Source organism: Tamandua tetradactyla, chromosome 13 (genome assembly GCF_023851605.1).
Source record: "Tamandua tetradactyla isolate mTamTet1 chromosome 13, mTamTet1.pri, whole genome shotgun sequence".
NCBI classification, from domain to species: domain Eukaryota; kingdom Metazoa; phylum Chordata; class Mammalia; order Pilosa; family Myrmecophagidae; genus Tamandua; species Tamandua tetradactyla.
Window position 1 is genome coordinate 17,107,025 of NC_135339.1, and position 21,384 is coordinate 17,128,408.

The 21,384-nt window shown below is 54.2% G+C and overlaps 1 protein-coding gene and 2 long non-coding RNA genes across 5 annotated transcripts in view; 2 read left to right on the top strand and 1 right to left on the bottom strand.

Moving 5' to 3' along the window:
- Positions 1–7,669, top strand: LOC143653036 (uncharacterized). The gene is made up of 3 exons (XR_013161043.1): positions 1–75; positions 1,388–1,627; positions 7,594–7,669. It is a non-coding gene; the product is annotated as an uncharacterized LOC143653036 (long non-coding RNA).
- A 2,121-nt stretch (positions 7,670–9,790) lies between these two features.
- Positions 9,791–21,384, bottom strand: part of ZMIZ1 (zinc finger MIZ-type containing 1) — a 200,120-nt gene continuing 188,526 nt past the window's right edge. Inside the window, 6 exon segments of the mRNA XM_077124775.1 lie at positions 9,791–13,520; positions 15,073–15,327; positions 19,051–19,217; positions 20,289–20,533; positions 20,850–20,918; positions 21,231–21,298. Of these exon segments, the coding sequence (XP_076980890.1) occupies positions 13,413–13,520; positions 15,073–15,327; positions 19,051–19,217; positions 20,289–20,533; positions 20,850–20,918; positions 21,231–21,298 (912 nt within the window). The 3' untranslated portion in view covers positions 9,791–13,412.
- LOC143653631 (uncharacterized) lies at positions 14,960–18,707 on the top strand. 3 transcript variants are annotated; one of them, XR_013161409.1, is made up of 5 exons: positions 14,960–15,360; positions 15,936–16,109; positions 16,307–16,802; positions 17,865–18,350; positions 18,609–18,707. It is a non-coding gene; the product is annotated as an uncharacterized LOC143653631 (long non-coding RNA). The 3 variants fall into 3 exon arrangements; XR_013161407.1 differs by lacking the exon at positions 16,307–16,802 and having other exon boundaries at positions 14,971–15,360; positions 17,819–18,350; XR_013161408.1 differs by lacking the exon at positions 16,307–16,802 and having other exon boundaries at positions 14,972–15,360.

Below are 21,384 nucleotides of genomic sequence, written 5' to 3' on the forward strand. Positions count from 1 at the left end.
GGCAGCACGAGGCAGGATTGTCAGAAGCAACAGTGGGTCTTCTGAGCCTGCTGCTCCACCCTTGGCCTGGTTCAGGTGAGTCATTACCACCTGTCCATGGGCTTCCTCTCCCGTGAGGCAGGTGGTTCACAAGGGGATCTGCACAAGGGGCACCTGCAAGGATACCTCCTTAGCGGCGGGATTGCGCGCACAGGACCCCTTGCTGCAAGAGCTGGCCCTGGGCCTGTGGGGACAGAGCAAGGCGGATCTTCAGTAGGGAGCCTGAGGCGCTGGGACCTCCCTGCCACCTGCAACCTGGAGGTTTTCCAGCCCATTTCTCCTTGGTTGGCTGGGTTCAGGCCTCCGAGGCTGGGGGTGGGATAACCTTCTGGGGTTCCTCAGTGACCTTTTTGGGCACTGAACCCTGGACTCTCCAGATTGAACCCCAGGAACCTCTTTTCTCCCTGTCCCTGAGGAAAGAGGCTTGTAGCATTTGCTTCTGGTTCCGCAGCTGCACCCCACTGGGGCTCTCTGAGCCCAGGAGCCCTTAGGACACCCCTCCTCTGCCTAGAACTCCAGATCCTTGCGTGCCTGTTCCTAAGGGAGGGGCCCCAGGGAAGGTGCTGATGGGGTTGGGCGATCATTTAAAGCATCACAGACTTTGGGCCTAGGAAGAGCAGCCAGGCGTGGTGCCCAGTCTGGTTTCCTGGTGCAAGAGGGGCATGGCCTGCTGTTTGGGGGCTGAGGAAGACCTTCCCCAGGACAGGTACCTTTCTGCTGCTTCCTCCATCTCTTCCCACCATCCTCTCTCTTTCCACCCTTCACCCGGAATACCCACCTTTCCCTGAAGTCATGACGGAGCCCCCACTGCATCCCCCCACTGTCATCGAGCTCACATGTCACGGGAGGGAACTTGGGGGTGGCGAGGAGAGGCTGGTGAGGTTTCTCCCCATCCTTCCATCCCCTGAGCTGTGCTCTTCTCAAATAACTACAAATTGAGCACAAATTGAGACTAGGATAGGAAAAATAAAGTTGAAATTCCTTGGTTCTTCCCTAAACAGTGTCTGATGAGGCTATCCAGCAGTCCGGGCTCCCAAGCCCATCTGGAGCAGGGGTGCCCTGTCTGTAACAGGATTGTTCCTGCTTCTTCCTTCCTAGTCTCTCAACTACCTAACAGAGACCGGCCATAATAGATTGCAATATCTACTCTGCCGTTTTCCTGCCGGTATTCACACCTCTTTGCAATGCGATGTAACAGCTTCTCCCATCAAGAGGTAGAGCTGATTGTCCCACGCCTTGTATCTGGGCTGGTCTTGTGATTTGTTTTGGCCAAAAGAATGAGGCAGAAGTGATGCTGTACCGATTCCAAGCTTTAAGAAACCCTGTATACTTTCTATTGCTTTTTCAGAAAGTGCTGCTGCCTTTCCAACAAGTCCAGGCTTGCCTAATGGATAAGACACCTAATCCTGTTACTCCATCACCCCAGTTAATTGCAAGCCAACTGCCAAAAACACCTGAGTGAGGTCACGCTAAAAGAGCCTCTGATCAACCCGTCCACTGATTGCAGACACCCACGAGAGTCCAGCTGCGATTAGATGAACTTGGGTCAACAGAACTGTTCACTCAACCCACTGACTCAAGGGCAAAGGTAAAACATTGTTTTAAGTCACAAATAATAAATAGTTGTTGGTGATGCAGCAGAAGTTGACTGATACACTAGGCAAATGTTCATCAAATCCAGTTTCTTTTCACTCAAGGCACATAGCTGGACTCTATTTCCCGAAATCTCTGCCTTCCTTCTGCACATCCCTGCTTCTTTTGCAGTTAGTTATAGCCACTTGATTGAGTGTTAGACAATAGGATGTGGGCCTAAGTCATAAACTAACTCCCCAGGGACCTAGGGGAGAGCAGAGCTACCAGATGGAAAGGCCCTGTAGGTGACCACCTGGTGGACGCCCTACCAACGTGCCAACAGCACGTTGAGCTGTGACACGAGCCTTGTATGAAGCCACTGATGATTCGGTGTTTTTCTCTCACATCATCATAGACCAATTCCCATATCAGAGAGGGGCAGGAAGAGGAGCAGAGTGATGCCCCCAAAGAAGGTAGTCCTGTTCGCAGAAGAAGGAGCAGGTTAGACGTCCACCCCAGGAGCCAGGAGCCACCTCGAATTTTAGGCTCCAGAACTGCCCCACCCCACTATGTGGGACATGACGTCCAGGGGTGAAAGTTTCCCTGGAAACGTGGGAGATGACTCTCAGGGATGAGCCTGGCCCTGGCACCATAGGATCAACAATTCCATCCTGACCAAAGGAGGGAAAAGTGTAACAAATTAGGTATCAGTGGCTGAGAGAGTCCAAATAGAGTTGAGAGGCTACTCTGGAGGTCACTCTTACGCAAGTTTCAGTTAGACATTGCTACCTGTCACAATTTGGCAAACCCCAGAATCTGGGCAGTCACCGAGGGCAGGGCTCGTGGGTCTACCTGTTTCCTCACCAGTGGCACCATGGCCAGGGGAACTTTCTTGTCTTCTGGGGACACACTAGGTCCTGGACAGGTGGTCAGTTGTAACAGGAAGAGAGGGCTGCAGGTGGAAGCTCACCTCAAGTCACAGAGTCTCTCTAGTTCACTGGAACTGGGACCTTTGCTTGACAGGGATTCCCATGACATCCTTTTGGTTGAGAAATAAGAATCTCCATTTGTTCTAATGACAGGGTGTTAGAAGACTTCCTTTTGATATCAGGAAACTCATAAAAAGGAAAAGGGAAGTCATGAAATCTGGAGGGGAGGGCACACATTAAGGACAGAGAACGGACATAATAACGGAGGTCTTTTACGAGCAGGAGGGCAGTTCAGAAAGGAGGCCACACTTAAAGTTCCCCAGGGGCCAAAGGAGGCCACTCTGCTCTGGATCCCAGGACCTATTCTTTTTAAAAAAATGTTTTTTAATTGTATGATATAACATGTATACAAAGCAAAGAAAGAAAAAAGCAATAGTTTTCAAAGCACTCTTCTGCAGTAATTACAGGACAGATCCCAGAGTTTGCCATGGGGTACAATACCAACATCTCAGATTTTTATACAAAAAAGCAATAGGGTGGGCCACGGTGGCTCAGCAGGTAAGAATGCTTGCCTGCCATGCCTGAGGACCCGGGTTCGATTCCTGGTACCTGCCCATGTGAAAAAAAAAAAAAAGCAATAAATTTCAAAGCACTGTGCAACAACTAGTTACAGAACAGGTTTCAGAATTTGGTATGGGTTGCAATTCCACAGTTTTAGATTTGTACTCTTAGCTGCTCTAAGGTACTGAAGACTAAAAGAAATATCAATATAGTAATTCAGTAATCATACTTGTTTGTTAAAACCTACCTTCTCTGTATAATTCTACTTTGATCTTTCTCCCACTCTATAGGGGTATTTGGGCTATGGCCATTCTAACTTTTTCATGTTGGAAGAGGCTGTCAATAATATGGGGTAGGGAGATGGAACTAGCTGATGTTCTGGAGAGGCTGGGCCCTCTAGGTTTCAGGACTTATCTGGTCCAGGGACCCATCTGGAGGTTGTAAGTTTCTGGAAAGTTACCCTAGTGCATGGAACCTTTCTAGAATCTTGTATATTGTCTTAGGTGTTCTTTTCAATTGGCTGGAATGGTTTTGGTTGGGTTTTGGCAAATTATGACAGGTAGCAATGTCTAACTGAAGCTTACCTAAGAGTGACCTCCAGAGTAGCCTCTTGACTCTATTTGAACTCTGTCAGCCACTGATACCTTATTTGTTACACTTTTTCCCTCCTTTGGTCAGGATGGAATTGTTGATCCCATGGTGCCAGGGCCAGGCTCATCCCTGAGAGTCATCTCCCACGTTGCCAGGGAAACTTTCACCCCTGGATGTCATGTCCCACCTAGGGGGGAGGGCAATGATTTCACTTGCAGGGTTGGGCTTAGGGAGAATGAGGCCACATCTGAACAACAAAAGAGGTCCTCCAGAAGTAATTCTCAGGCATACCTATAGGTAGACTAAGCTTTTCCACTACCTACATAAGCTTCACAAAAGCAAACCTCAAGATCAAAGGCTTGGCCTATTGATTTGGGTGTCCCTAATGTTTGACACAGTATCAAGGGACTCCCTGATGGTAAAGTTTCCTAGTTTTATATATTTTCTCCCATCCCTCAAAGGACTTTGCAAATACTTTTCGATTATCTGCTTAATATATTCTAGTATGTGTCCAGGCATTACATTAAGCTATACAGGATTAAAGGCCCTCACTCTTATTCTGGGCTCCCTGTGTTTCAGTTGTTCAAATGAGCTATCCAGACAAGTTGAGTTAGATTATGTGCTACAGAAAATTTAGGTTCCAGACAAAATATACCTTTCTTTCCTTTGGTCTCAAAGAGTAGGTGTGGTTCTAAAATACAGACAATGTCTTCCTTAACCTTGTGTTTTGAATTAACTATCCTGACCCAGTCAGCTTTGTTCTTATCTCTAAATACCAGGTTATAGATACATAAAAGCCTCTCAAAATCCAGAAATAATAAATACCACTTTGGACTAAATGTGTCTCCTATAAGAGCTTACAGTCTAGGCCCCTGCTTTCTTATAAACATTTTCTAAAGAAAACCATACAAATAATTGTTCTTTCATTTCTGGCTTATTTTGCCTCACCAAATGTCTCACAGGTCCATTCACAATTTTGCATGCCTCACAACTCCATTCCTTTTTCGTAGCAGCACAATATTCAATCATATCTATACACTATCATTCGCCAATCTACTTCTCAGTCAGTGCATCCTTTAGCCACCTACATTCCTTAGGCATTATGTATCAAGTCCAAAGTCAACAGTCCATCAACACTCTCAATTTTACATAATTTCATTGTTCCCAAGAGAAAGATAACCAATAAACACACCCTCACCAAATAGGAAATCTAAACCTCCTCTTCACTCTTGTCCCTGCCCCCATTACTTACCCCTGGTGTTGCTGTGGTAGTGCTGATGGTTTCCTGCTAAACATAGCCCATAGCAGGCCATAGCAGTTTCCCACTGTACCCTGGACTTATACTCTGTACAAGCATCGTACCGTTGAAGTAGTTCATTCAAGAACTTATTTATATTTTTAGTGTTAATCAGTGGGACCCAGAGGTCTATACAACCCCTTTCAATCATGTTTACCTTCAGTGTGGTAATATTCCTTATAGACCCACTAGAGAACAATCTTCACTTCTATCTATTCCCTTACATTGGAGTTCACCCTCATTAGCTAACCGTTCATCCATCTCTAGCTTCTATGTATCTCTAAGTCCTCTATATTCTGTATTATAGCCCTCTCATTTTACCTTTATGCTGGTCATAAAAGTGGAATCATACAGTATCTATCCTTTTGTGTCTGGCTAACTTCATCAGTATTATGGCCTCAAGGCTCATCCATCTTGTCATGTGCTTCAGGACATCATTTTGTCTTCGTGCTGCATAATAGTCCATCATATATATATATATACCACATTTTTATAATCCACTCACCAGGACCCGTTCTTTGAGTGAGGGAGGTAATGTGATTGGCCACTGGCTAGCTCAGGTTGTTGCCTAACTGGCCGAGTCTCGGGAGTGGGGGTGGGGGTGAGGTCGGTCATGTGGTACAAACGTGGCCACCCTTCAACAGAGGCAATTCCCAAGGAAGGAGGACGATGGGCAGGCACTTCCCAGAACCCAGGGCGGCGTTCCAGGAGGAGGAGAAGAAATCCTCCGCAAAGATAGGGAACCGAGAAACAGGATGGCGTGTTAAGATGGCTACAGAGAGAGTAAAGCTCAGGGCTGGGATGACGAGATCAGCCATGGGGACTGCAGAGCACAGGCGCCCCAAAAGGCTTGCAGCAGGGGCAGGTCTCTGCAGCTGCTCCAGGGGTGCTGAGCAGGGAGGCGAAGCAGTGCCCTCTGGAAGCCTGCAAGTCTAGGCTGCATCTTGGCCCAGTGTCAGGGACTTGGGGACCACCGAACCAGTTGCAGCCCACATCTGGGCTTTATTTGGGCCACATGGTTATTTTTTTATCTCTTTGTTTTCTTGTTTATAACAATGGTTAAAAAGAACTGCATTTCCAGGCTCTCTAGGAACGGATAGAAGATCAAGTAACATCTGGGTGGGACTGCATTCTTCTCTGGGGACAGATAACTCAGTCTGAGAGGCAGATGCCCTTAGTCACAGCCAGTGCTCTCTAGTTCTCTCCAGCCGCTGCTCCCCCTGCTTTCCAGCCGGTACCGCGGCCCTCGCGTTACTCTTCAGCAGCAGCTCTCAGGATTGCTTTTCTACAGCAGAGAGAGAATTTTCTCGATGCAATTCTCCAAGGTGTTGGGCGGAATAGTTAGTGCTCCCCCAAAGATGTCCATCAATGTTTATGTTACACGACAAGGGAGAACCAAGGTAGCAGACAGAATTGAGATTACTAATCATTCGACCTTGCAAGGGGGGGTTTATTTTCAGGTAGTCTGGGGAGAGTAATTACTTCCCCGGCTTTGTGCGGCCATTGCCACCAATAATTACCCAGGCTTTTCCATCTTCCCAAACAGGGACTCTGCACCTGTTAGGCAAAACTTCCTCTTCTCTCCCCACCTGCAGCCCCTGGTAACCTGAACTTCACTCTCTGTCTCTGTGAACTTGCTTATTCTAGGTATTTCATAGAAGTGAGATCATGTAATATTTGTCTTTTTGGGTCTGGCTTCTTCCACTCAACGCCATGTCTTCAAGGCTCCTCCACAACGTAGCCTGAGAGGTTAAGTGCTTTTAAACCCGTGCTGCCAAAGAGAGTTCCCCGCCTCTCACACTTTGTTTTAAATTGCCGATTAACAGCTCCGAGGACTGCAACGTCCTTTCTTCAATGAAGTAGTGAAACTTAGCAATAGCCACAGGATTTTGTCATCTGAATATTGTTATTTTCCTCCACCTCTCAAATGGCAGAGACGTTGCACCAGCCGCTCATCCGCTCCACCTGTTTCCTATCCTCATTCACACCAGGTGTCAGTCATAGCAGACGGCCGGCTAACCCTACACAGGACTTGACTCTCCATTTGCGACCAGTGACGGGTCTTCAATGCCATCTGGCCAAGGGCCCCCCGTCAACTCCCGAGCCTCAGAGTCTGCCCCCTAGGGCCACTCCCAGCACCCTGTCTTAGGTGGGTTCCCTGGATGCAGAGTCCCCTTATTTATTGAGGGAACGCTCTCAGGAGCAACCCATACAGCTTGGTCATGTGGTACAAACCCAGCCGTGAAGCTGGGAAGGAACAAGAGTCGAGCTTGGATATGGCTGACCTTATCCCTGACCTGGTCTGCCAAGGAAGAGTCTAGAGCACTAACTACCCTGCCAGTTTCTTCCCCCAGCCCACCCCAGAGAGGTGCCCTTTTATGGCTTTTGGCAACCAGCCTTTGGCTGTAGCTGCGTGGCAGGGGTGTGTGTGTGTGTGCTGGGAAGGGAGTGGCGTGACCTCCCTGGAGAGGAGGCTCTTGCCTGGGGAGGGCAGTTCTCTGTGGCAGGAGGGGAGCTGGGAGCTGTTAGCGGCTTTGGGGTGGGTGTGTCGGCAGGTCAAGGAGATTTCCACAATGGAGTACCAATAGCACTTGAATACTGCAGGAACCCGAGAAGAAGCCAAAGAAGACACTGTCAGAGGGATTCAGAACCAGAGCACCGGAACAGTGAGCTGTCACGGAACCCAAGAGAAGGGAGACATTTCAAGGAAGAAACAGCAACTGACCCACACAGCTGAGAGTCCCGTCTCCGGAATCAGGACGGAGGTTGCTGGTGACCTTGGAAGAGAAGCTTTGGAGAACTGGTGGGGCAAGAGCCAGGCCACGGGGGTCGAGGAGGAGGGGTGAACCGGACAGCGAACATAGGAAGGTTGCTGACCCAGAAGTCCGCCTGAGAAGGAGCAGAGGGGGGTGGAACCGCAAGTTGGGGGCTGGGGTGCTGGCTGAAGTAGAGCCCACAGCATCGGAGAGAGGGACAGGGTGACATCCCTCCCAGAAGGGAAGGGGACGATGCTGTCAGGGGCTGGGGAAGGGGTGGCCCTGACTGCGCAGAGAGGAAAAGGCTGGGGGAAGGATTAGAGGCAGGCTTGTGGGCCACAGGTGGGAAGTGAGCGGGTATCTGTGTGGTGGCTTGAATTTTCTCTTTGTGGTTGGCATTGGGGTGGGTGTGGTTGAGAAGGAGGACAAGGAAAATGGGTGTGGGGGTGACCACTGAGGATGGATAGGTGCCCTGAGGACTCCATGCTGCCAGAGACCCCGATTTGCGTGGCCAGGATGGCTGCATGCCTGCCTCCTGGGTGGAGCGGGGTCAGCGGATTCAAGAATGGGGACTTTGTGGGGTGCTTGGGGGGTGAAACAGAGACTCAGGACGACCTATGGGCTGGAGGCTAGGGGGGTGTGCCTGGGCTTTTGGGGTGGGCTTTTCTCCTACCAGAGTTAGGTCCACAGGGGGGCAAAACCTGTCTTGGGGAGACTCGGTGGGGCATGGCGGCCAGTGTCCCCAGGGCCTCGCCTGCCGCCTTTATCCGTGTCACTGGTTCCAGGGCCTCAAGCTAGGATCCCAGGAAGAGAGGCTTTCTATCTTGAAGGTTGGAGAGCACTAGCCCTCCCCACCCCCTGCCCGCTTCCTGCCTTTGAGACAACGGCATTCAGCCTTTTTTGCTTTTTAACCACAACCCGCAAGTCACAATTTTGACATCATGATTCTGCAACCGGCTGCCTCTGGCAGGAGAGTGTTTGCTCTCCGAGAAAATGGCTCTGCCCTGGCTTGGCCAAGCTGGTGAAAGGCAGTGCTCCGGATTCCATGGTTGTGGTGTTTTTTTTTTTTAACTTAAAAATGTATTGTGGTAACATAAACAACAAAATTTGCCATTATTGCCTTAAGTGACCAGATTTCATGTTGAATGTAAATCCTCCTTTTCTCCCCCCACCTTCCGTCTCCCACCAGGAGAAACTCTGGCTAGTTCGGAGATGCCCAAGAGGCAGGGGTGGAGGGGCGGGGGGAGGGCTGCAGACCCCACGGACGCTGGTGCTGGTTCCCTCCTGCGCGCACACCCCCTCACACCCCCTCACACCCATGCCCACACGCCCCCGACACGCAGTCCCCACGCAGCCCCCACGGGCTCCACTGTCTAGACCGTGGGGCAGACCCAGCCCGTGTCCATCTCTCAGCTCTGCCCAGGGAAGGCTCTCCCCATGCCCAGCGGCCAGAGTGAGGGAGGAGGGCAGCAGGTGGCAGCTGGGCTCTGCCAACCAGATGCTGTTCCCGAAACCCCACGGGAGACCCTGGAAGGGCGGTCAGTGGGCTGCGGCTGTCAGGACGGTTAGACCTTGGCCGGGTCAGAGCCCATGTAAGACCTAGTCCCGGAGAGGATTCCCAAGCTCTGCTTAGGAAGCCTGTGTAGACAGGGGAGCGGGCGAGCGTGCTGAGAAGCTGGGGGGCCGGTAAGAGACAGCCCCCAGGGAGCGTAGCTGTTCCCATCTCTCCATGTATCTCAAGAACCGCTTCCAGTTCTTTCTTCCTCTGTTCGGCTAGCACCATCTGGCTGAAGCTAACCAGAATGGATTCTTCTTCCTTAAATCTGGAATGTTCTATAAGGGACTCTATCAGAGATTGGGAGGGGGCCTGCTGGAGAGCGGGGTGGGGTGTGCTGGGCTCTGAAGGCTCTCCTCTGCCGCCAGGTTCTGGTATCTCCTCCAGGGAGGCCAGTGCCAGCCTTCCAACACACTCTTCCAACACAATCTCCCCAAACCCCTTGACTGCGTTTCCATCCTTTCTTTCTTTTTCTCGCAGGGTCACAAAATAGCTCATTCGCCAAACCTTCGTTTTTGTAAATTTATTTAGAAAAAAATTAACATGGGCAAATGAGAGACCTCAGTGTTACAACAGAGTATAGAAATGTCTAGCAATAGTCAAATAATTTGATCTTTAAATACAAAATAACCACATGAACACCTAATATACAGGTTTCATCTGAATACATATTTATTAGATAAATATTAGAGGTTGTCACATCATCTAACTACATACAGCTTTGCAAGACTAGAAATCACAATTAGTTTTCTGACCAGTTTAAAGTATGAAATGATTGCATCGTACGTACAATGTACCAAGATGACTGTTGCTGCGAAGTGATTTCGGACTGTTCCGGTGTTTATGTGTGTATGCGCGAATCACCTGTGATCATGATATCAAAAATTATACAAAGTCTGAATTTGGTTACAATTTTCTCTTGAAATCCCCGTTCTCGTCATTATTTCCATAGCACCCTAAAAATACACAGGTGGCGGGACTAGTACACTGAAGCTAAATATTACATGTAGGTAAAATAAAAACAAATCAGAACAAAAATGCCACACAGGTCAGATTATATTACATAGTGAGACAATGCGGAGACCTCACCAACGCTAACAAACAGGACCTAGGTTTTCCACCTTCAGATGGAGTTCCAAGCCTTTTTTTTTTCTTTTTTTTCTCATTTTGTTTTGTAAAATAAAAACAATACACATTCCGAGGGAAATGAATGCATCTGTTGACACGTCTCTATTTCTCATTTACATATGTACACACGTCCCTTGAGTCGCTGCTGCTGACACTGCCACGTCTGGGCGGGGCCACGTCTGGGCGGGGCCAGGCTGGGGCCTGCGGGGGAACAGACGTGGAGCGTCTCGGGGGTTGGGCTTCCACTGGGGAGACATGATTAGAAGTTTCTTTAAAAATAAGATGGCTACAGGGGACATGAACACGGATAAAGCTTCAAACCAAGGAGATGAGGGTGACTGCCTGTCCTCGAGCCCTCCCGCCAGCTCCCTGTCCACCTTGGGAAGCGGTGGCAGAAACGTGCCCATGGGCTGTGTTGATGGTTGTCGTGGAAAAGTGGCTTGTTGAGGCCTCGTTTTTGCTGAGGTTGCTTATGGCTCCAAGTAGTTGTCCGAAAGGATCAGGGGACGAGCTCCCCAGAGTTCAGAGCTGCTCCCGGCTTCCCGGGATGTCATCTTCGCGGGTCCCTACCCGGGGTGGTTTGCTCCAGCCTCGATGCCCCCGGCCTGGCCCCCAGACGCCCCCCACCCCCCACGCCCAGAAGTGTTATGTCCTCAGAGCCTGGGCTGCGGGCACCACGGTTTGGAGCTGGCCAGAGGGGAAGCTCTTTGCTGGACTTGCTGGTGGAGGCTGACGTGGCAGGGACCCAGGATGCCAGCCAGCCCCAGGCGCTGAGGCCACGGCTTCTGCAGGAAGGTGGAGGGAGGCGGCCGGGGCCTGGTGGCACAGGGTGGGGGGGCATCCTGACCGCCCGCACTGGAAAGCTGTAGGCAGAGGCTGGGCGAGTCTGATAAGAACCAGGACACCAGGGTCCCCCAGGGCAAAGTACCAGGGGAGGAAGCAGGAACTTCTAAGGAAGGCAACTGTCACTCTGTCTGAAGCTGGACACACGAGATGGTCCAACAGGGTGGGGCCAGCCGCCACCCCGGCTGGACTGGTGGGTGCCAGGCAGGGTTGGCCATGGGCCACGGGCCACCCGGCCTCGTCCCGCCCCGCCAGCCCACCGGGGGTCTCGACAGTGGGCTGCCTGGTCTTTTAACTCAAAGTACGGCCAACCGTTCTCTTTGTCCCTTCATCTGTACAAATAGCCCTGATTGCTTTTTTTGTTTGTTTTTGTTTGTTGTTTTCTTTTTTTTTAAAAAAAGGACTCGGTCTTTGTGGTTGAGTCAAGGTATTTTAAAAACTCCAGCAAAGGCTATAACCAGGTCATGAAAATGTCGAATATTATCAAAGACGATACTAAAATATTCACAAAGATATTTACAAAAGCGATTCTTAAAATAATCGATTTGCATACTGAACAACACGCGGTCTGAAAACCTTCAACAAAGGGGACAAAGGAAAAAGGGGGGTGGGCAATGGCAGCTAGTCTACAGAAACCTTTGTGCCGTCTAGTGCAGTGACTGGAAGTCAAATATGGGCCAGCGTGCACTGTACAAATCCACAGTGGAGTGCCAGGTCTCCCCCTACGTCCCGAGGGGACAGGGACAGAGACCAAGAGGCCGATAGGGACAGCAGCAGCAGCGGGGCAGGACGCCAAGGATATACAAACAGGACCCAGGTGACCATTTGGCCCAGCCAGACCAAGGGCCACGCGGTGTCGGTGACACAGACAAGCCAGACACGCGTAGACATACGAGATGAGACTCCAGAGAGCTGGAGGTCAGGGGAGACGCGGAGGACAGAAAAGCAGAGGCTGCGTCCACTTGAGCAGGGAGTGCGGGGTGAGCTTTGGGGGACAGAGGGAGGCAGCGGGAAGGCGAAGCTGGCAGCCACAGAAACACCCTGGGGGATGCTCGTAGTACCTCCCTGCACACGTGGCAGTGGACAGGGCTCGCGTGTGGGGCAGCCCCGAGCGTGGGGACGGACGGACAGACTGGAGAGAGAGGTGATGGCCCTGGCTTGCTGTCGCCAAGCCCACGTGCCCACCCAAACCCAGGCCTCTCCTGCCTTTTCACGGACCCCGCCTTGCCGTCGTCGGGCTGGAGCCTGGGAGCTGAGGAGTGTCCCACGTAACCGTCTCGGAGGAGTGGGGGGGGAAGCAGGAGGAAGGAAACAGAACACAGGAGGGAAATGGTTCGCTTTCTGTCCAAGTCCAATGTTCCTTTCTCCAGATGATTTATCTCTTAGATTTTTTTTGTTGTTGTCGTTTTTAAAACAAGGGAGTGGCTTGGAGCAAAATTATAAGCGGCTGCCCCTGTTTGACTCCGGCCGGCGCTTTACCCGCACCCTACCCAAGGGCACAACCATTTCGGTTGGGTTCTCTCTCTGCCCCCGAGCTCGTCCTGGCCCTCTTTCCCACCGATCCCGAGCAGGAATGGCACGCCCTCTCTCAAACACAGAACCTCGTCCTTTCATGCTGCCTTCCGAGGGAGGGTGTTTTAGGGCATCTTGGCATAGAGGTCAGGGGTCAACGCGGCCAGCCCCGGTCCCCAAGAGATATCCGCTTTCCCAGAAGCTTGTGCTTTTCGGTGGTGGGCGGGCCGTTCTCACTGCCGCCGACAGTCACTGCTCCTCCAAGGGTGGGGGCCCACCCTGGGTCTCGGGGGGCCCTTCTCTCAAGAGGCTTCTGGGCCAGGAGGCAGGGTCACAGTCTAGGGCATGAAAGAACCTTGGGGACGCTGGGAGGCCATCCGGAGTTGGCATCCAGAGGCCGTCTGCATTCGTGGGCTGGGTTTACACCCTGCAGGGCCTTTGGGGCCTGCCTCGGTGGGCTGCAGACCCACAGGCTCCCAGCGCACCCTCTCCCCCGGCTCCCTGGCCCCGAGCCCGTGGTCCTGGGTCCGAAGCAGTCTGAGGGCACAGGCTCCCAGCTGGAGAAGTGTGTGGAAGAGGGAGAAGGAGGCATGGTAGGCAGGGACAGCCCCGACGGGGGTCGGGGAGCTTCAGTTGTTCTCGAAGAGAGACAGGAGGTCGTCATTACTATTGCTCGGCAGGTCGGGGGGGTCCAGGTACGACAGGAGCTCGTCGGGATTGGTGAGTTCCGGAAGGAGCTGGAAAAGGAAAAGCACAGAAGCCCAGATGAGGTATGGACTTTGAGGTCGGCCCAGGGTAAGGAATGCAGGGCGCCCCCCAGCCTGGATGCTCCCCTTCTACCTGCTTCTCGGGGTCTTAAGCCTGAAAAGGAGAACTAACCACACAGGCACTGGGCCTGCTGCCTGTCCCCCAACACGTCCAGGCCACTGTGCCTAGTCTGGGGTGCACCCATGCTCACATCAAGCCTAGCAGAGAAGGGCCCTCACTCCATCCCCAAGACCTGAGCTGTGCTGAGCTTTCTCAGGTATGGCCTAAAACCCTACAGTCTCAGAAGCCACCCTGGCAGCTTGATCCCAGCATGTTTCTTTGCTCACCTCCCAGGCCCTGCAAGAGCAGCTGCAGGCCACATGGGCCTCCCAGAAGGAACCACGTGGCTCTGAGTATAAGTGCGAGGTGAGCTGGTGGAGGGCTCTAGGCAAAGCTAGGCCAACATCCAGGAAGCCAGGGCAAGATATCTGTGGCTTTCCCACGTCCCTGGATGCCCAGGGCTCATCCTGCCTTGGGGGGAGGGGGGGGCTGTGGCTGGATTGGCAGCCTCTCTTCCCTGGGCCTGGGGCTGTAGACCTGTCCCTGCCCCTACCGTGACAGCCTTGGAGTTCTTCTGTAACATGGGGGCTCCTTGTGACTCTAAAAGCATGCCCTGGCTTGGGGAGGAGAGTGGGGCAGGAATCCAAGACAGGTGCACAGTTTATACATCCCAGGTACCAGCTGCTGGAAGTGGGGCTGTGAGGACAGGATGGACAGGCCTCCTCTCCAGGGATCCCAGAGTACAGGGCTGCACAGCAGGGGTGGGGCGAGAGCTAAGTGCCTTCCTGGCCAGCCGCACCCTGGTAATCCCGAGTCTCCCCACTACCTCCCACACCACTCGGGCCTCGAGGAGGGAGACCCTCTGACCTGCCACTCTTCAGCTCCCACTTCTGCATCAGTCACCTCTGGCCTTGCCCCGAGGCCGATGCTACTGCCCCTCTTTAAGTCACCCCCTGGGGGCCTCTTGGAGTGAGCAATGGAGCAAGCGGAAGCAGCAGGGCATGACAACACAGCACACAGACGAGAAGACGGGACAGACACACAGCGGTGAGGCAGGCAGAGGGCCCCGCCACCCCAGCCCCCTCCCCGGCCTAGTGGCAGGGAGTGGCAGACCCTGAGGCTTAGGGGGAGAAGGGAGGGGACGCGCTGGGGCTGCCCCCAACCCCAGCCTGGAAGGACTCTGCTAAGGCCTGGGTAGGGGGTGGGGCAGGGCAGGGCGGCAGAGGCGTGTCCAAAGGGACTGAGGGGCCTGGGGGTGGGGAAGGGGCACGGGACACTGACACCCGGGTCCTTGGTGACACTGCTCCATCTATGGGGCTCCTCTGGGCTCTGGAACCAGGGACCACCCTTCCCGCCCCGTGGGGAGGCCTGGGGACCCCCTCCACCCAGGGCCTTGGGCCCCCAGTGCCCACCCTTGCTTCTCGGGCAGGCCCCGGCCCCCAGCCTAACCCCCGGCCTGGGCAAGTGGTGACCCCAACTTACATCCAGTGAAGGCTCCGGCATGTCGGACGCTCCCTGCGCTCCGGCCTGACCCTCTAAGGCTGAGGAGGGGTTAAAGGTCAGGTCGCTGTGTGGATGATTGCTGGGAGCGGCCTGTGGCGGCTGCCGGGGCGGCTGGGAAGGAGGAGGAGCCCCACTGTGATGTAATGGGGGCCCTGCCTGGCTGCTGGGGTGTGGTACGTGCAAGCCTTGTGGTATGGAGGGATGGGGCTGGTCTGAACTGCCAGCGTGTGGGATCTGCGGAGGAGGAGAGAGCAGGAGAAAAGAAAGGTGAGGTGACGAGGCACAGTGACTAGATGCCTGAAGAAAACGAAAAATAAAACAAAAACCGGGGGAAAAAAGAACAATAACCCCCATACAAAGCCACCCTTTACGAAGCTGAATGGTTTCTGCAGAGAAACAAAAAAAACAGCAACCCCCTTCCAAAAAAAAAAGACAAAAAAACTTGACGGATCAGGGAGGTTGTGGAAAGGGAGGCGGGAGGGGTGGGGGACGGGAAGGGGGTTCTGAGGTAAGCAGAGACATGGGGGGCTGGGCCCAGGGCCCCTCAAGCCCTTCCCCTCCCTGCCCAGACACCACAAGGAACAATGGGAGCGGCATGGAGAAGCAAATGGTCATGTTTTGGGGAGCGGCAAGGTGGGAAGGGGTGCTGCTGGTGGAGGGCTGGGCACCCCCTCTGTGCGGCAGACAGCAGACACGAACAGGCAAGTGGGGCAGGCGTGCAGCTTCAGAGAGGGTGTCTGCACCCCGTGTGGTCTCGGGCCCTGGGGAGGGGTCTTCGCTCTTGTCCCCCAAGGAGCGTGGGGAGCCTCAGAGTGGCCTTGCCCACTGCCTGCTGTGGGCAGAGTCCAGCCAAGGTCGGAGCAGCCATGAGGGACGGGTACCCGGGTGCCAACCCTCCTGGGGAGTGACAGAGAGAAGGAGCGGCCACACCTCCCAAGGGCACGGAGGAATGCCACATGAAGGAGGGGCACCTCGCAAAGACAAGAGCGCAGTTGGCAGCATTTAAAAACTGGCAGGTAGGTGCGTGGCGGGCGAGATGCCAACGTCCCCCTGCTGTCCCTGTCGTCTACGGCCACCCCAAGGAGGCCCTTCCTTCAGGTCCCTGGACAAGCCCCCAGCCCCACCCTGAGCACCTCCACCAGGCCGCTTGACTGGAATGGGCAGCCCAATGTCCAAAGTCTTCCTGTCTGACCCCCAACCCTGTCCCCACCAGGCCCCACCGAAAGCACTGGGAATCTCTCCTTCTTCAGGGGTTTAGAAACGGCGGCCACCCCACCCTGAGTCTCCCCTACTCCAGATCCTGGCTCTTCTCTGTGCTTCACCTTAAAGCTGCTCCCCAGGCCCTGCTGTGGCCTCTGCGCATGGTCCATGTGTCCCCTTCTTCTCGGGGTGCAGGGCCCAGTTCCCACACGGCCCTACAAAGCGCAGCACATCTCGTGCCCAGGCCCCGAGAATGGGGGTGACTACGTGACCACGGGGTTAGTGACCCATGGAGGCATGTGGAATGCCCACGAAAAAGGAGTCCCCAAAGGGAGCAGGGAGTGCCCCTCATTCCCGCAGGAGGGCAGGCCAGGACACGCGGTCCTGGGTCTTCTGATGCAGCTGCCTGCACCTGGCCCTGACGGCTCGGCTCGCTGGGGCCTCCCAGTGCTCTCGGGGAGCTTATCAGACACCGGCCAACCTGCCACCTGTCCTGGGAGAGCCCTCAGGTGCGGCATAATGAGGGGGTACTGTAGGGAGCTCTGAAGCTCTTAGGTTTAGGTCTCTCTGCAAAGGCCTGGGCAGCAGGGCTAAGGGAGACAAGGAAAGAAACCGGCAAAGAGGAAGCCTATGGCATTCCCGCTGCCATTTTCCAATGTTAGAGACTGCAAACCGTGTGTGTGTGTGTGTGTGTGTGTTTAGAGACTGCAAACCGTGTGTGTGTGTGTGTGTGTCTGTGTGTGTGTGTGTGTGTGTGTGTGTGTGTCTGTGTGTGTGTGTGGTGTCAGTGTTTCCTGGATGGGAAATGCTGAGGTCCTGGGAAGAAGGGAGCTGGGCCAGGGAAGGTGGCCAGGAGAGAAACCCCGAAGTCGGAAGCTCCATGGAGCAGAAAGTAACTTGTAAAAACTTGGCCAAACACCTACAACCTCCAGATGCGTCCCTGGTCCAAATAAGTCCTGAAACCTAGAGGGCCCAGCCTCTCCAGAACATCAGATAGTTCCATCTCCCTACCCCATATTAGTGACAGACCCTTCCAACATGAAAAATTTAGAATGGCCATAGCCCAATACCCCTAAAGAGAGGGATGGAAAGATGACAAGTGAAGGTGGAGTTATACAGAGATGATAGGATTTAACAAATAAATATGAATGTTGAATCATTAAATTGGTATCTCTTTTAGTCTCCAGTATCTTACAGCAGCTAGAAATAAAAACCTAAAATTATGGAATTGTAACCCATGTCAAACTCTAAAATATGTTCTACAAGTAATTGTGGTGCTGTGCTTTGAAATTTATTTTTTTTTGTATATATGTTATTTTTCACAAAAAAAGAAGGAAAAAGAGTCAATTGTGATGATAAAAAACATTTAAGCTTTCTAGCCTCCTATATTCTGGAGCAGCTAGAAGGAAAACTCTCAGAGGATAGCATGGTAGCCCATGACAAGCTCTGGGATCTGTCCTGTAGCTACTTGCTGAAGAGTGCTTTGAAAACTATTGCTTTTTTTTTATTTCTTTGCTTTGTATAGATGTTATACTATACAATAAAAAAGTTTAAAATCCCTCCCCGGCCAGAGCACTGTGGAAGCAAGCAGCGATTTCAGCCTTGGTGTCCTGGGATCGCACGGCAAAGTGGCAGCAGTGCCCACCTCTAGGGCCCTCTGGTTTATATTCACCCCGGCAGAGAGAAACAACAGGATGAGCCAGGCCAATGGGCAGAGCTGACCACGCGGCACAACTCAGCAGGGAGTTCGTTCTCACGGAGACCCCTTCCTTCCAGGCCACACGAGGGAAGACGAGAAGGCTACCTTTGGGCACAGGCCCACCCAGCCTGGCTGCCAGGTCTGGGAATCCTCCTCTCTAGTGGCCAGGCCCTCGGCACTGCCCCTCCTACCGTACCCACCCCACTTTCGGCTGAAAAGTCAGGGACAAAATGGCCAGGACCCAATTCTGATGCTACTGAGGCTCAGACAAGTCCAGCCCTTCAGGCCTCGGCACCCCCCAAATCCCAACTGCTCCTCCTGCATCCGGCACTGCCAGAACTCGCACTGCTCCACGCAGGTAAAGCCTGGTCGGTCCTGCTTACATCTGGTATCAGGCCCGCCCCGAGCCCAGGCTCAGGAAGCATTTGCCAAATGGCATATTAGGAACCCTCCAGCCTTACTAGATGGGGCTGGGGACAGAGCTCTCTCCTAGCCCAGGATACCTCAGCCACAGGGGCTTTCTGAACAACACAGGGTGTGGTTTAATAAATGTGAAAGGGGGCGAAACGGGAGCACTCCCAGGGTAACTGGACTTCTCGGTCGCTTCTTTATGCAGGACGTGGTTATACCCTGAAGATTCGGTCCTCTGGAAATAAACACTGGTTTGGGACAAAATTCGTGCTGGCTGGAGTCACATGAAGTCAATGCAAAACTGTTCAGTGGGAGAAGGAGAGAGCTGGTAGTGATGTGTGCGTGTGTGCATGTGTGAGTGTGTGCGTGTGTGTTCACCTACATGGAAGAGCCTGAAGCTTCTCCCAACTCTGGGTGACACACAGCCAAGTCCAGGACCCCAATAGCCCTGACCCAGCCTTCGTCAGACCTCTGTACCCCCTTCTAAGCCCCCAGATCCAATTCTTGGTGCTCCCTTCTGCCTGGGAGGGAACTAGGGTCTCCCATCTGAAAGGTCCCCAAAGGAGCCCTCCACGCATTAGCCCCAGAGGCTGGGGGCGAGGGGTGGCGAAAGGAAGGGGGAGGGGGAGGCTGGGGGAGGTACTCACAGTTTCCTGCATGGGGTGGCTGAGGGGCTTCTCGAGGGTGGCCATGTTGTTGGGCATGTCCGGGGGGTGGGATAGCTGGGGAGGCCCGTGCATAAAGTCGTTCATAGACGTGCCACCGGGGTTCCCATGAGGAAAGTCGAAGTTGCCATGGCCCTGGTAGCTGTTGCCTGGGGACGGAGGGAGGTGGGAAGGCAGGTCACCCAGAGGGAAGGTGGCCACACCCCCCAGCCTCCCTCCCAGGGTGCAAAGAGCTAGAGGCTAAAGGCTAGAGGCAGGAGCCGAGGACTTAGACCTTAGGCCTGTAGCCATACAGAGGGTGGCCTTGCAGCCATGGCCCACAGCCTCAACCCAGAAGGGCTGTGCCATTTGGCTGCTGTGGGGGAAGGAGAGTAGGAGAAGCCAAGCCAGACACCCAAATCTGTTCCCCCCACCACTGCCCTCCTCTCCCGAAGTGGCCTCATTTCACATCTGGGAAGACGGAGGCCCAGAGTGGGGCAGTCAGGAGCTGCCCACATCCACCCAGAGGGCTGCAGCAGTCAGGGTGGCACCCCCCTACAATCAGTGGGCAGCCAGGGAGGCCAGGCCTGGGGTCTGGCTTGGCCCTGGTGTGCTGTGGGACCTTGGCTAGGTAGGCTGACCTCTCTGGGCCTCTGTGCCCTGGGAGCCCTGGAACCTAAGGGATCCCATGAGGGTGCTGCTGGCTGCTGGGTGTGAGGGTGGTGGTAGTGGTATTTTCTGGAAACCAAAGGGCAGCAGGTGTGAGTAGGAGTCAAGGATGGTGGCCCTCCAAACTCAGTGGCCAAAGGCTGCAGGTGCCCAGACTCTATTCTTGGGTAAGTGGGGACAATGCAGATGACAAAGGGACATGGGAAGGCTTGGGGAAAGGCTAGCAGCCCCAGGCCCTTGGGAAGAGGTGCAGGTCCCGAGGGCACTGGGCTGGGCACCTGTCTTCTTCTTGGAGTCAAAGGGCTGTCCCTGGGAGCTCTTGGGGGGACCGGAGGGGAGGCTGAGCAGGGAGGGGCAGGAGGCAGGAGGCTGGCTTCCATGCAAAGTGGATGAAGAGGAGAGGTGGGCATCTGCAAGGGCTGATGCATCCCTAGAGCCCAGGGCTTCGCGGATCACTTTTTTGGGTTGTATGTGTGTATCTCTGCCTCTTCGCACCGTGCCCCGCCCCCTGCACCTGCCACCATCAGCACAGAAATCCGGGTCCCCACTCCCCCTCGTCCAGCAGGGCCCACCTTGGCTGCTGTAGTCGTTGGAGTTGGCGCCCGTGGGCGGCGGCGGGAGCGGGTAGGGGGCGGGCCCAGGGCCCAGGGCGGCGATCATCTCCATGACGTTGGGCATGATCATCTGGCTGGGGCTCATGGTCTTGAAGCGCTTAGAGGGGATGCCGTCGGGGTCGTCCTTGATGTGCAGGTCTGACTTGATGGGCACCGGCCGCCAGCTGCAAGTGGGGTCGATGGTGACCTCCTCGAACTCGGAGCTGTCAGGGGACACAGAGGCAGGGCTGAGGCTCTGGGAGGCCCAGCTCTGGACAGACCCCAGGCCATCCCCGCCAGGGCCCGCGGTCTCCTGCCCTCTCCACCCAGCATAGGACACGCCATGGAAGGGGTTTTTACACTTCTGTTTGAGGGTGGGGTGATGGAGGCCAGGCTCTAACAGGGGTACCTGGCCCCGGGCTCCCCTGGAGCGGTACTGAGGGACACGCTCAGCTTCTGGCTTGGGGCTGGGGGTGTCAGGGAGCACCAGGTCCCCGCTTTGTCCTGCCCTGCCTGGGCCCTGGCCGGGCACCCACTTACTGTTGGATGGCGTTCAGGATGCCCCACATGTACTGATCCACCTCCAGGCCCTCCAGCAGTGCGGTTTTACTTGAAAAGGAGAGAGGGGACAGCTTGGCCTTCCCTCCTGGGCCCCAGCAGGTAGGGGTAGCTCTCCCTGCCCCTGAGTCATGGAGCCCATGTCCCTGCTGGTGGGCACTCCTGGAGGGCTGACAGGAGAGGGCACAGAGGGAACACCAAGAGCCCCTTCCAGGGGGGCCCTTGGCTGGGGTTGGGCTTCTCTGTTTGCTCTCTGGGAAGGGGGTGGGGGCAGGACCTGAGACCCTGGGACTCCTTCCTCTGTCCCTCTGTGTTGAAGGAGACTCCCCACCCCTCACCAGCCCCCATGGGGGTGCCACTCACTTGCACACAGGACACCTCCAGGTCCCTCTCTCGCAGTTCAGCTGCAGATATGACTCCAGATCAAAGCACTGTGGAGGCCAGAAGACAGATGGACAGACAGACAGACAGATAGATGAGATCAGGGCTGTCCAGAGACCACCTGGATCCAAGTGCC